The following is a 14913-nucleotide window of genomic DNA, read 5'->3' on the forward strand; positions in this document are numbered from 1 at the left end:
ACGGGAGGTGAACTGTCCCTGAAAAGCTGCTCGCAGGAGGCGGAGCCCCCCAGTCACTCGCCCAGCGAGGAAGCGGCAGGGATTCAAGCCGGTGCGGTGCAGCAGCAGTAGCAGCAGCCCTTGCCTGAGCTAAGCGCGACCTCGCCATGTCTGGGGCGCCGGAGATCATGGAGTCGCAGGTGATGTGGGAGCCGGACTCCAAGCGCAACACCAATATGGACCAGTTCCGGGCGGCGGTGGCTGCTGCTTACGGGATTCCCCTGGGTGAGTCTCTGCTGCTGCTGGGGCTGCAGGGATGGTGCCTTTGCGCTTGGCGCAAGCTGCCCTCTGGGCGCCTGCCCGGGGCTTGGGCATCGGGCGGCGACGCAGAGCCGCCGGGGAGGCTGCGAGGCTTGGCTGCCGCCGGAGGGACAGAAGGAAGCGTCCCGCAGATGAATGGTCGCCCCGGGGCGGGTTGCCGGGGCATCTTTCCGTCGTCGGGCGCCGGGTCTCGCCGCGGCCACTGGGGCGACATGGAGCCTCCGCGTTGCGAGGAAGTCTATCTCTGGGTGGCTGGGCTGGGGGGGCGGCGGACTGCTGCCTCGACGCCTCGCTGGGGGGTTTCCGTGAGCTGCTGGGCAGAGCAGTGCCCGCCAACCCGGTGCCCTCCCTTCAGGCTGGCTGGGGCTGAGGGGAGGCGCAGCCCAAAAGCATCGGGGGCGCATCTCAGGGCTGGCCGGGAGACCGCTTGGCGGGGGTGCTCTTCCCTTCAGTGACGTTTCTGCATTTGGCCGTGACAATTTCACTTTGATGCTGCTAACATAGCATCTCTGTTCCTAGCTCAGACCCATGCCCCCTTTAAAGAAAATGCTGTGAAGAATTAAAAATGGGGCTTATAATGCTCTGAGCATGTGCAGAGTATTTTCCCATTTCTGCTGAGCAGCCGCCCCCTTGCACTCATTAGGCCCGAGGCCTGACAACAGATTCTGAGAGCCTGTCATTGTTGAAAAGCCATCCCAAGCCCTTGACTTGCAGCGGCTCTCCTGTCTTGCTCAGTCACAAATGTGAACCCTGTACCTGTCTGCCTTTGTTGGCTCCAATAAAGGGTGTAGTACAGGGAAGCTGGGCACCTGAAAATATTTATTTATTCAGGTATTCAGTCTCCCTCTCCAATTTTCTTTGGAACAATTTCCCCCAGAGATTTGTTTATTTTTTTAAAAAAAATAAGATTCACAGTGATAAATGTAGATGTGACAACCGTGTTACCAGGTAACTGAAAAGAGAGTTTTCTTGGGCAAACAGCTCTGTTCTGTTTTTCTGGTGATGGGCAACTTAACTCTAGTCACCAATGGCCTTGCCTGTACTGAAGGGACTCATAATACATGGGCCAATATTTTAAGTATCTGATAACAGTGATATTTATTTTTAATTTTATTTATTAAATTTGTATTTCACCTGAAGATCTCAGGGTTGTTCATGGCATATAAAATACAGAATAAGACCACAAAGTACATAATAAAAACCGGAACAAAACAAGCCAACAACATCCCCCGTATAGAGACCTAAGCTGTGGTTTAGCTGTCCTAACAGGAGCTGCTGGCTAAACTATCATCTTGCTCAGCCTTGGCTGCAGCTTTGGGTCGCTCTGTGAGAAAAGCAACCAACAAATATAAACATGATATTAAAGTGGGGGGCACAGTATTGAAGGTCATAGTACAGTTGCCAAAGATTCAACAATGATTTTGTCATCATGGCGGAGGGAAGGTCTAAGTCTCTTAAGCTTCAGTGGGTGCACCTTTGCTCCGTTAACTTTCGTGGGGGGAGGTGGCTGATCTTGTCAGGGCAGGGCAACACTCACACCCACCCATAGTGTTGGACTGGGATCTGGGAGACTTGGATTCAAATCCCCACTCACTGGGTGATTTGGGCCAGCTCTGCCCCATGGCCTAACCTACCTCACAGGTAGGTTGTGAGGATAAAATGGAAAGGAGGAGAGGTGTGTACACCACCTTGAGACCTTTGAAGGAAAGGTGGGATATACATAAAATAAATATTTAACAAGAGTGGGTTGTATGGTCAAGAAGGCGGTTTCTGCACGTGCTGTAGAGGGAAATGTGGGGCAGATGGGGCTTGTCAACCTGGGAAGCTTAGCTCACCTAGGAGAAGGAAAGCTCTGATCCCAAACCTCTACTGTCTTGCGGGATATCTTCGGGAGTAGTATAGACTAGTGAGTAAACCCTACACAAATCTGGAGTGGAGTCCCTAAGGCGGTTGGATGGCATCTTGTATTCCTCCTTCCAGCAGCTCCTGCAGCCAAGCTGGTGTCCAATGTATTGCTCTGCTTTCCTTTGGCCGCATCAGCCAGGCCGGGGGGGGGGGGGGGCTTGTCATCTAGGCAGCCCAGGACCTCCATGCACACTGCCCAGGCTTGTGCCCCGGATAAGTCACCTGGGTGCTGCTACTGCAGCAGTTTGACTTCATCCCTGGAGGTGCACTTCATTGTCTCTCCAGACGGACGGCTGCCAACTCACAGTGGCTCTACACTGACTGGCAGGGCTTTCCAGGGTTTCAAGCAGAGGATATTGCTAGCCCCACCTCAAGATGCTGGGGATTGAATCTGAGGCCTTCTGCATGCAAAGCAGATGCTCTCTCCCTGGGCTACAGCCCTTCCCTTCACAATCTAGTGGGAAGCTCTTCTCTGCAAGCCCTTTTAAAGTGAGCAGAATCGGACAAGAACTTGCTCTTCTTCCAATGGGCTTTGCAGTGGATTCTGCCCTGGTCCAGATCTGTCCATATGCCACATTATGGCATTTGTATTATGGTCATACCTCGGGTTGAATATGCTTCATGTTGAGCGCGTTCAAGTTGCACTCCGCGGCAACCCAGAAGTACCGGAGTGCGTTACTTCCGGGTTTTGCCACTTGCACATGTGCAGAGGCTCAAAATGACGTCACGCGCATACGCAGAAGTGGCAAAAAGTGACGCGCGCACGGACGTGCTGTCGCTAGTTACGTTTGCTTCTGGATGCAAACAGGGCTCTGGAACAGATCCCGTTCGCATCCCAAGGTACCGCTATATATCATATACTGCATACTTGCCAAAGTGGCTTTTTAGAGGTTTACTGGTTTTAAAACCAATTATGAGAAAGATAAGAACTCATAATTAGAATACTCAATAAAGCAGTTCCACCAGAACATTAAAATAAACACCCACAATTAAAGTGTGCAATAGCACAGTACCATTAAAACAGTTCAATAGTAAAAGCAGCAATTAAAACAGAAAGTTTGGGTCAGGAGAATGCTTGTCTAAATTGGTGTGTCTTCAAGAGCCAATGCAATGTCCGTGGCACCCAAAACCTGCCATCTGAAGTGGAGGGCTGTTGTTTCTCTCTGCTTCTCCATTAAATCATGGCCTTACAACTAAATTAAAACTGTCATGTCATTTTCAGGCAGTGTGAGGACAGCCTGGTGGCCTCTGGGTGATGAGCTCATTTTGAGCTCCACTTCTTGAAACCCTGTTTGCTTTTTCATCTCTGTAGCATCTTTCCTCGTCATTTCACTGAGTAAATTAGCATCTTCTGTTTGTGCTTCGTATTTAGCAGGCTGAAGGCCCACAAATGTGGAGGTTGGCTCTTTGGCGGACCTGGAGCATATCTCCTGGACCATCAGAGCCGAAGATTAATTGTCCTGCCCTCACCCGCCCGCAGTCCACCTTCTCTAGCTTTTTGCTCCCTAGGAAAACAGCAAAAGGGTTGTTTGTTTGACCTCCACCTTTTATAATGGCTAAGGACACATGGTCCTGCTTGATTTCCATAAGATCCTCAGGTGTCTTGACTGGAGAAGGCAATATTAACCATTTCTCAGCAAGCAAATATGGGAGCTAATGACTTATTAAAGAAGAGAGAAAGAAGCAGGTGGCTTTCCCAGTTCAGCCAAGATTGGAATTGTGAAGTGGTGAAGTCTTGTGGTGGCCTGGCGTCTCCAGCTAGGGCTGGCTAAAAGCTCCTATCTGAAACTCTGGAGAGTTACTGTAGAGACCCCATGGACCTAGATGAACCAGTCTTCTTACGTAGCATAAGGTAACTTCCAATGTGACTCCTCGCCCAAAGACAATTAGCACCTCAGTCTGTGGCTTGCGCTAGGAGTTCTCTCCTTGACTAATTGCCCAGTTATTGGGGGCTATAATAATGCGCTATATCAATTGGCCCTGAGTTGGGCAGGGAAAGGACCTTCTCACTAACCACATGCATTTAAAACAGTATGAGCACTTGGGATTTGTGTAGGGTTTGTTCGTGAGCCTTTTCTTCACCCGAAGATACCCCGCAAGGCAGCAGAGGTTTGGGATCAGAGCTTTCTTTCTCCTAGGTGATTGATGAGCCCCATCTGCCCTGTATTTCCCTCTACAGCACGTGCAAAACCGCCTTCTTGACCATTCAACCCACTCTTGGTCTTGTCAATCCTCCAGAGCCTGTCTTCTTATGCAGGGGGAGTCCCTAAGTCACTGGGGGTTTGAGACCCATCAGCTACCCACACCTGGTTTAGCCGCCAGTCAAAGCCATTTCCCAGGGTGTGGTGGCCACTGTTGCAAGCTTCTAGGAGCCACAGGTGAGAGCTGAGTGCAGGGTGGGGACCAGAGGTTTGTTCGGTGTAGAGACAATACTGAACTAAATGAACTAAACCACGGTGGAGCATGGCATGCCCCCCACCAGATAGTACTACTCTTCCCCTAACTCCTCATAAAGGTACCCCTGCCCGTACGGGCCAGTCGTGTCCGACTCTAGGGTTGCGTGCCCATCTCACTTAAGAGGCCGGGGCCAGCGCTATCCGGAGACACTTCCGGGTCACGTGGCCAGCGTGACGAAGCTGCTCCAGCGAACCGGCACCAGCGCAGCACACGGAAACGCCGTTAACTTTCCCGCTATAAAGCGGTACCTATTTATCTACTTGCACTTAGGGGTGCTTTCGAACTGCTAGGTGGGCAGGAGCTGGGACCGAAAGATGGGAGCTCACCCTGCCGCGGGGATTCGAACTGCCGACCATGCGATCGGCAAGTCCTAGGCACTGAGGTTTTACCCACAGCGCCACTCCTCGTACGTCCCAATAAGAAGTAAGATTCATATTTATATCCTGCTTTTCTGTAGGATAGCCAAAGTGGTTTATAAGAAGATAGGGCACACACACATTATTTTTGTGTCCTATCAAAATGAAACAGAATAAAATTGGAAACAGCCCAATAACAACAAAATGGTAATCTGAAACAATTAACCTTAGGCAGCCAAATCATAGGCTGCAGATCGCTTGCACATTGTGTTATAGATCATCATTGAAATAAAGATGTCTATATTTACCCTACAGCCAACTACAATGAATTGTACCATTGGTCGGTGAATCACTATGCAGATTTCTGGGCAGAATTTTGGAAGTTTAGTGGGATTGTCTTCTCCCGCCTTTATGATGAGGTAAGCCATTAGGGATATGATCCTCTTGCTTTATTTATTATTATTTGGAAAGATTTTCAAGCTGCTCAGTCTAAAGGCTCTTAGAAGCAGTGCACATAATAAAATTGTAGCTAAAGCACAGCTAAAATACACCAAACAGATATACACGCGTGCGCACACACACACACACACACGAGTAATGATTAAAGATTTTGCACTGCATCCAGCATTCTCTGCTAGTGCAAGTGTGAGTCTGAATGCTGCACGACAAAGAAATCCAGTGCAACAGTTGCACAATAGTAGAAACACATTGTGTGACAAAGTTAACCACAACCTACTTGTACAACAGTGTTCCACAAGTGCAAAACATTTCACCAGTGGAACAAGTATTTTGCTAAGTGACTAAGAATTCTTTCATACCCCCATTTGCTCCACCACTTTCCACTGGGGAAACCTGCAGTTTAGCGCTGAATTGGAGCAGAGGGCAAATGGCTTTTCCACGGAGTGTTCTGATGTAGTGCTAAAGACCAGGTGGGGCAAAGGCTTGGAGCTGTGCCTGCAAAGAACAAGGGGGAAACTGCTGGTGGGAGTTTTCTTTTTTTTTTTCATATTTTATATTACGTTCATGATACAGTTTTGAAAATTTAATATCTTTGAGCCAAGCCAAACAATCTATAGAATCTATTAAACAGCTCAAGAACACAATTTAAAAGCAGCAGTAAAGTAACCACTAATACTAAAAAATCAGTATGACCTTTAATTTTAAAACCGCATCAGATCTGCTATAAGCAATTTGATGCAAGTGGATCTTCAAACCACATTTAAGAAATGGGATATTTTTCTCAGCGGAGAGGTTACATTAAGTACAGTGGTGCCCCGCAAGACGAATGCCTCGCAAGACGGAAAACCCGCTAGATGAAAGGGTTTTTCCGTTTTGGAGATGCTTCGCAGAACGAATTTCCTATGGGCTTGCTTCGCAAGACGAAAATGTCTTGCGATTCTTTTTCGCTCCCCACCCCCTTTTTCTAAGGCACTAAGCTGCTAATAGCCTTTTAGCAGCTAATCCGCTAATCCCTTAAGCCTTTAATAGCCGCTAATAGCCGCTAAACCGCTAATAGCGCTAATCTGCTAATGGGCTTGCTTCGCAAGACGAAAAAACTGCTAGACGAAGAGACTCACGGAACGGATTCTTTTCGTCTTGCGAGGCACCACTGTAATATGTTTGAATGTTGAATGTGTATGTGTAAAGACAATGGTTAAAACAAGCACCCTTAGATGTACTGCCGGTTAAGTGTTTAACGGTTATTGTATTTGTATTTAAAAACCAAAATAAATGTTTAACAAAAGAAAGAAACGGGACATATGGGGTGAGTCCTTTATCCTTTTGGGAACAGGGTTTGAGTTCCCAAAATGAGGTAGGACATGTAGGTGAGAAAGTCCTCTCTGTGGAACTGGTTTTGCAGGTGGGCCAGTGAGCAGTTTGAGTTAAAACGATGCCCTGTAGCAAGTGATGTGAGAGATTTTTGCCTGACTAAGAATGGAGTCAGGTTCATCCTTCTGTCTCAAGCACCAGCGCAGTCCTGGCTTCCACTGGCAGCAAGATTGGGTGGTGCATTGCATGTGGAGAGATGCCAGTTGTCAATCTGGTCCACCACGTCAAAGTGAAACACAAGAATATTGGGGAGAGGTGGGGAACCCTTTTCTCTTTTCTGGGCTTATGCAGGAGAAAGAAAACTGAAGTGAAGGCCTTTCAGTTGGAGGCGGGGGCCCCCACTGCACTACACATTTAAAGCACAGATGTATAACCTCAGAGAATCCTGGGAGCTGTAGTTTAAGGGTATTGAGTGATGTTAGGAGGCCCCTATTCCCTTCCCAAAGCTACAGTTCCCAGAGTGATGGTTTAATAGTCAGCCCCTCTTCCAGGGCTGAAACTAGGCTTTCTGTCACCTGGGGCAAAGACCGAGTTTGTCGTACACACACACACACACACACACACAACTCAACACGTTTGTTCATAAAGGGCATACAAAGTAGTTTGAAATAGGCTGGAGAAGAGATAGTCTCTCCAAATAGTAAAATTGTCTGTGTATATATCATTCAACCTTAAGTAGATCTTCTCAGAGAGTAATAGATCTTTTGATGAATTCTAAGAAGCATTATGACTGTATGTAATAATAATAATAATAATAATAATAATAATAATAATAATAATAGAAACTGTGATAATTATCAGGCACATGCTAGAGAGTCCTATTGAACTCAGTGGGACTTACTTCTAAGTAAAAATGCTTAAGATTGCAGTATAAGATTGCAGAATCTTTACACACTTACCTGGGAGTAAACTCCATTGAATTCAGTGGGATTTACTTCTGAGTAGTAAAGGCATGCAGTTTAAGACTCTAAGGCAGGCATGGCCAAACTTGGCCCTCCAGATGTTTTGGGAGTACAGCTCCCATCATCCCTATCTTAACAGGACCAGTGATCAGGGATAATGGGAATTGTAGTCCGAAAACATCTGGAGGGCCAGGTTTGGCCATGCCTGCGAGTCTAAGGAATAAAATGAATAAATACTTTACTATTTCAGCATCACATTTCTTTCATTACAGGTATTTTATTTTCAGTATAAAGAGGACTCAGTTTTTGTAGCTGATTGTATGCAGCAGTGCCCTCTTTATGTATTCACATGGTGTAAACATGTATGTTGTCCTCTAGATCCAAACACAGACACACACACAGAGAGAGAGAGAGAGAGAGAGAGAGAAGACACAAGCAAGCAATACTCCAAAGTGCTTCTGTTCCCAAAAAGGGCAGGAGGTGTTGTTCTGATCACCACTTTTAATGGATCTCTGAGATGTTGAGGGAAGCAAAAGAAGAAGAAAGAAAGCCACAAAACTGTCCCTTTTCAACTTTGCTTGGAGAGCAACCTCCTCTAGGATTTCTCTTTCACACACAGTTCCAGAAACAGACAGGGGGAAAGAGGAAGGTTTTCCTGCTTCCCCTTGCAAATGAGTGTCCCTCTGGTGCTCAGCAGCCACAAGGAGGGGCATGGTCAGAGGACTCCCCCCCCCCCACGCAAGCTGGGAGCCTCACTGGTGCCCCTCTAGAGGCTTCACCCAGGGCTGAGAACATGGCTAGCCCCCCCCCCTTAACTACAGCCTTGCCCTCTTCTCATGGAACTCTGTCAGGGGAATAGGGTGGGGGTCCTCTAACAACACTCAGCACCCTGAACAAACTACAGGATTTTTGCCTGGTCGGTGGCGGGAAGCCATGACAGTTTAACATGACATGATACTGCTTTTAACTGTATAGTGAGTATGGGTCAGGCTGTTAGTGTCCAGTTCACAGCCCTGAAGGCGGAATCAGGGCCAAAGTGGGGCTTTTGTAATGGTTGCTTGCTATTCCCCCACTGCAGGGCAAGCAACCATTTCCATGGTTGGGGCCAAATGACTGAATGCGAGATAAAAAAGGGGCAACTTTGGAACGAGACTTTTTAAGGGTATGAGGCAACCCTAGACCAGCCTTCTTCCAACCTGTCAACCTCCAGATGCTGTCAGAGTGAAGCTCCCATCATCCCTTGCGGAATTTATATCACTCTGTTCACTTTTGGAAAGGCTTTGTGTGTTTTAAAATAGAAGCAGTATTCTTTTAATAATCGGTCTTAAAATGGTAGTTTTTGTTTAAGCTGGCCTGGGACCTCGTGTGAAGGGCAGGTAAGAAAACTTGCTAACTAGGCAAATAAAGCTTTGTCCTCTTGGCTTTGCTGGCTGGGGCTGCCAGGAGTCCCCCAGGGTCAGGGAGGCCACAGGCTGAGAGAGGCTGTGTAGCAGTGAAGATGCCTGAAGCAGTGTGGGCCTTGAGGCACGGTGGTCTCTCACGTGGGGTTCTGGTAATGGGGAAACAAGCCAGCCTGGATTTTGGAGTGTGGGAACTCTTCTCCACCCCAGGAGCAGATATGACCTGAAGCTCTTCTTTCCTAAGGATGCCCGGCCTTTTTCCCACCAGGTGATTGACCCTTCCAAGGGCATTGCAGATGTTCCAGAGTGGTTTAAAGGCAGCAGGTTGAACTATGCAGAAAACCTCTTAAAGCACAAAGAAAACGATAAAATTGCGCTCTATGCTGCACGTAAGTAGTCATTGTGAGTCTTTGCTCTTGTGACACCTGTGGTTCTTCTCTCTCTCTCTATTTTCTGCCCCTGTCGTTTTATTGTGCTTTATTTATAATAACACGCACATTCATACAATTAAAGAACAGTAAACTAAACATTAGCAACAGCCAGCCAGAGAAGCATCATTTGCAGCCGTCAACCTTGTGCTTCTACCAATATTTCTCTTCATTGCAAAACACTTCTTTCTATACAGTGGTACCTCGGGTTACAGGCGCTTCAGGTTACAGATGCTTCAGGTTACAGACTCCGCTAACCCAGAAATAGTACCTCGGGTTAAGAACTTTGCTTCAGGATGAGAACAGAAATAGTGCTCCGGCGGCGCGGCGGCAGCAGGAGGCCCCATTAGCTAAAGTGATGCTTCAGGTTAAGAACAGTTTCAGGTTAAGAATGGACCTCCAGAACGAATTAAGTTCTTAACCCGAGGTACCACTGTAATTTTTGCCTCTGGAAGACTCTTCTTAGTTGAATTTGTACTCCCTTTTCTCTCTCTTTTTATCTGCTTGACTTGCAGCCCATTTCGTGGAGTGTTGAAATAATCAGGCCAGTTGGGGGGGGGCAGAGTATATTGATTAGCCTGGCAGTGTGTCTGTTGGGCAGACTTGCTCTGGGCTTCCCCTTGTTGCCAAACGCTTCTGCCTACTGCCATAGAGACTCTTTCCTGCCCTGCAGGCTTTGTAGAGAGATTGCAATCGTCCCAAACTAGTTTGTCAGGCAGCCCTTTGCCTAACCTGCTCTCCCCTCGGGGCTTTTTCTCCCACCTGCTGGAGACTGGTTGTCTTAAGTAACCAGCCTGTTTGCAGAACTCCTAGTTCCCACAGTTCCTTGGGGGCACTGCTTCCTTTTTCCTTCCTGTAACTCTGTATTTCTCGGCCTGGTGCCCTTCAGGTGCTGCTGAACTCTGGCTCCCACCAGTTCCAGCTGCCCAATGGAGGGCACATCAGGTTGGCGAAGGCTGCCATTAACCCATCACGGATGGTGACAGGTTTTTTGGATGAGTCTTCATCTTAATGCAGACTTGCAGATAATCCCATGAAACCTGCCTAGTCACGCCAGTTCCGAATCATTTAAGGGTTGCAGCCCAGCAGATGGTTGCTGCAGGACGGTGGCCTATCTGCATGTGGGCTTGGTCTAGATGGCCTTTGAGGAGCCTTCCAACTCAACGATCCTACTTCTCAGGGGCAATTGGTGGCAGTCAGGCCATATGTCATGTCTCAGCTAGGGGGGTTCTCCTGAGAGAAAGACCAAGCAGGCTAGGACAGGTGCCACCTGGGGGTGAGGAGCTGGGATCCTCTGACGAGGCCCATGAGGGACCACCCCATCCAGGATGGGTTTGGCTTCTGACATCAAGACCAAATGGGTCCCAAGCCAGAGGGAAGGTGGAAACCCGCCCCATCTGGAGAAATGCCCAGTCCGTTTTGGTCGCTAGCTTGGACCCTGACTGTGGACTGTTCTGCCTCTTGCCTGACCTTTAGTTTTGGACTCTGAACTTGGGCTGGTCCTGGGTGCTACTTTGGTTGCCACCCTATTGGTGTTGCTGCTGGCAAGTCTCTCTGCTGGCTCAGGAGCCCAGTGGGAACAGGAGACTGTGCATCCTGGGGTGGTAGGTGGAGTCACACAGCCTTGTGGGACTTGGGTCACCTCTGCATCACACGCTTAAAGCATGCAGCTTCCCCCCAAAGGATCCTGGGAACTGTGGTTGACCCCTCACACCACCTGTAACAAGCTACAGTTCCCAGGATTACTGGGTGGGGTTGTGACAGGTAGCCATGTGCTTTAAGTGTGGTGTGTGCTGAGAGCTTTGCTAAAGGAGCTGGGTGTGTACAGATTTGCATCATGAGCAGGTAACAGGATTTCCCCACAGGCTCTCTTTGATGCCAGATGTACCATCCCTCCTCAAAGTGTGCAAGATGCAGGGGTGTATCGCGAGGCCGCATCGTTCCCCTCCTCCTCCACCTCCTGGTTCTTTATTCTGCTTAAGGAGATTTAAGGGCTAAGCTGGCGTGGGGTTTTTATAGCTCCAGGTTTAATGTCAGAGCAGGGCTTAAGCAGTCTGGCACCCAGAAGGACCAGTGACGGTCCTTGCCAAGTGGTTTGAGACCCTTTTTTGGGAAAGCTGGAGACCTCTGCAGCAGCTTCCACCACTTCCTTTGAAATGCTGCACAAGCAAGGTTTTTGTAGCGCTTCTGGTGCTCCCCTCCTTGTGGTTAGAACAGCAGCTTGTGCTGGGCTTTGGGGCCGAGCGTGTGGAAGCTCTGACCCTCCAGGGGTTTCTGGCCGCCCTGGTCAGCGTGGCCAGTGGTCAGGGAGGGTGGGAGCTGTATTTCATCTGTTTGGCAGTGGAATGGGCTATCTCAGAAGGTTTCCAAGCACTATTCAAAGTGTTGCTGCTGACCTTTAAAGCCCTAAATGGCCTTGGCCCTTTGTAGCAGAAGGAGCATCTCCACCCACATCGTCCAGGAGATAAAGGAGATCGTCGAGGAGATAAATAACTATGCAACTTTTAGAAGACACCTGAAGGAAGCCTTGTATAGGGAAGTTTTAGTGTTTGCTGTTTTATTATGTTCTTATATGTGTTGGAAGCTGCCCAGAGTAGGGCTGGGCAATGTTGGGTTTTCAACATCATGGCGATAAACCGCACTGTTGAAAAAAGCTGCATTGGCCCCAGCCGGTGAGGGGCCGGGTGAAACTGCTGCAGCCCTCACCATGGGAGCTGAGGCGCTTTCACCTCAGCCCCTCGCAGCCTTTTCCAACCTGGTGCCTCTCCCACCATTCCTGCCCTCTCAGCTGAAGGCAGCTGGGGTCCAAGGGCCCATGCAAGGTCACCGCTCTCCCAACTCCTTCCTTACTGCGCTCTGGCTGGCATAATGGCTGCCAAAACCAGAGAAGACCTGGCCAATGTATCTTTTTTATTCTGCAAATAAAAAAAATACTTTGATACTATACTGTACTGCAGAGGTGTTCAACCTTTTTGAGTCCATGGCTCCCTTGACCAAGTACATCCTTTCTGCGGTGGCACGCCGTGGGATCAGCACCCCTGACCATCATTCAAGCCCAGGAGCCGAGTTAGGTCACCCTTTGCCGGCAGAGCTGGCAGCCTCTCACCCTTTTTCAAACACCCCCCCCCCCTTGTAGAGGGTTCCCTCAGCCTCCTCTCCTCTCCTTGGGAGTCCTCCAGGTAGCCGCTGCTGCCACCCCTGGTCTCTGAGCCGCCCCCCTCTCCCCCAAAGAAAGGTGCCTCCTCACACTGCCCCACAGGGGCCTGGGAAGAGGATGCCCCAGACTGGCCAAAAGTGAACATGAGGCCAGCACCTTACCTTGGGAGGCAGCAGCGGGCGCTGCCGGGCTTGCAAGGTGGAAAGGCTCCCAGGCAGGCCTTGCACACAGAAAGCACAAGAAAGACCAGCGCAGCGCCTGCCTGCCCGGCCTCCCACTAGTCTGTCCATTCCCAACAAGGGCTGGCGGAATGGCTGGCTGGGCTCCCTCGTCCGCTTGCTTGCTTACTCCAAGGCTGCCTCAGCTCCTGGCAATCAGCACCCCCTGGCCAGCCCCAGAGGCCCATTCGCCTGGGGAGCCTGTAGCCAGGGCTGCTGCAACAAGCAGCTGTGCCAGCCTTGGGGAGGCAGAGATGCGAGGGAGAAAAGGAAAGAGGGACAGAGGCCAGCGTTGCCCACAGCACCCCTGACCATCATTCAGGGCACCCCAGGGTGCCACAGCACACTGACTGAAAACCACTGCTGTACTGTACTGTACTGTACTGTACTAAACTGTATAATTATTTGGATACTGTGCTATACTACACTCAGTGCAATTTTTCTAGAGAAAGGGGTACCAGAGCTCACCATGAACTTCTCCCTTGTTCTCTTAGAATGGCAATGGCGCCCACCTGAGAGGTTCTGGAGTTCAGCTCCGGTGAGCTCCAGCTGGAAAAAAGTCCTGACTACCCTACACTGAAATGCTTAAATGTTTCTTTTATTGCCCTTGAATCTTCCTGCCACCCATGCCATCCTCTCCTGCCCCACCAGTGTGGTCTGGCATCTCCAGGTGGGGCTGGGAGGGACTGAAGCCCAGGAGAGCTGCTGCCAGTTGGTGTAGACAATACTGAGCTAGGTAGACCAATGGCCTTTCTGGGCACAAGGCAGTTTCTTAGGTAAACTAGATAATATTTTCAGTTTGTTCAAGGGAGAAGGAGCACTCCCAAACGAGGGAAATCATTTCCGCAAGGTGATGCCATGACCACTAAATTAGACTTCTTTAAAAGGGGGAGTAGACAAATCCGTGGGTGGTGAGACAATCAGTGACTACCCTCTTCTGTTTCTAGACCGGCCCTCTAACCGCTGCACCTCCCTGGCAGTCTTTTGCAGCTGCCCACTGGACACTGCCCAAGTCTTGCAAAAGAAAACCCTTTCCTTGCAATGGCCTCCCGTCCGCCCGCCCGCCCGCCTGGTGTTCTTTGCATCCTAACGTAAACTTGCTAATGATGGGGCTTGCCTCCTTCAAACTTTCCCCTTCTCCTTCCACAGAGGAAGGCAAGGAGGAGATCGTGAAGGTGACTTTTGAAGAGCTGAGGCAGCAGGTCGCTCTCTTCGCGGCAGCCATGAGGAAGATGGGTGTGCAAACAGGAGACAGAGTTGTCGGTGAGTCAGCCTCCCTTTTCAAATGCCCATCCTCTAGGTAAACAGAGACTGGGTACTTGGGATGCTAAGCCGCAGGCCCCCCTGATTTTGTGCATACATTCATATGAAGGAACCTTTTATGCCTTGTGTTTATCTTGGGATAAAGTGAAATCTTGGAGCCCTGGTTCTTGGAGGGTTCCCAGACTTCCAGCTCCAGAGGGGAAAAGAGTGAAACCAGCAAGGAGCAGTGATGCAGCATCTGCAGCTCTCTAGACGTTTAACGAACTCCAACTCCCATCAGCCCCAGCCGGTGTGGGCAGTGCTTGGGGGCTGATGGGAGTTGTGGTCCAGCAATATCTGCAGGGCCACCAGTTCCCCATCCCTGCAATAGAGGAAGATAGTGATGCTTTGACAAATCACGCTCTTTCGCTGCCTGCCATGTTCTTTGCATCAGAACCTGACCCCTCTTGACAAGGCCAGGGACCATTCCAAAATTTGTCATCATGAAACATGACTGATGACTGGGTTACAAAGATCAACTAAAAGTCTTGCTGACTCTTACTTGCATCTTATGCAATTCTCAGAATAGGCACCCTTTCTCCCCTGCCCCACTCCCTCCTTTTTTGAAGCGTTGAAACTAAAACAATTACAGTTGCATTTGTTTATTATCCTATACAGCAGGGATGAGGAACCTGTGGCCCACTAGATGCAATTGGAC

At 49.3% G+C, this 14913-nt stretch overlaps 1 protein-coding gene across 1 annotated transcript in view; it reads left to right on the forward strand.

Moving 5' to 3' along the window:
• AACS (acetoacetyl-CoA synthetase) overlaps window positions 1-14913 on the forward strand; it is a 51121-nt gene continuing 36208 nt past the window's right edge. Inside the window, exons 1-4 of the mRNA XM_083416376.1 lie at window positions 1-264; window positions 5334-5437; window positions 9419-9539; window positions 14103-14216. Of these exons, the coding sequence (XP_083272502.1) occupies window positions 147-264; window positions 5334-5437; window positions 9419-9539; window positions 14103-14216 (457 nt within the window). The 5' untranslated portion in view covers window positions 1-146. The remainder of the gene's footprint in view (window positions 265-5333; window positions 5438-9418; window positions 9540-14102; window positions 14217-14913) is intronic.

This window comes from Podarcis tiliguerta (assembly GCF_965153285.1).
Source record: "Podarcis tiliguerta genome assembly, chromosome: 16".
NCBI classification, from domain to species: domain Eukaryota; kingdom Metazoa; phylum Chordata; class Lepidosauria; order Squamata; family Lacertidae; genus Podarcis; species Podarcis tiliguerta.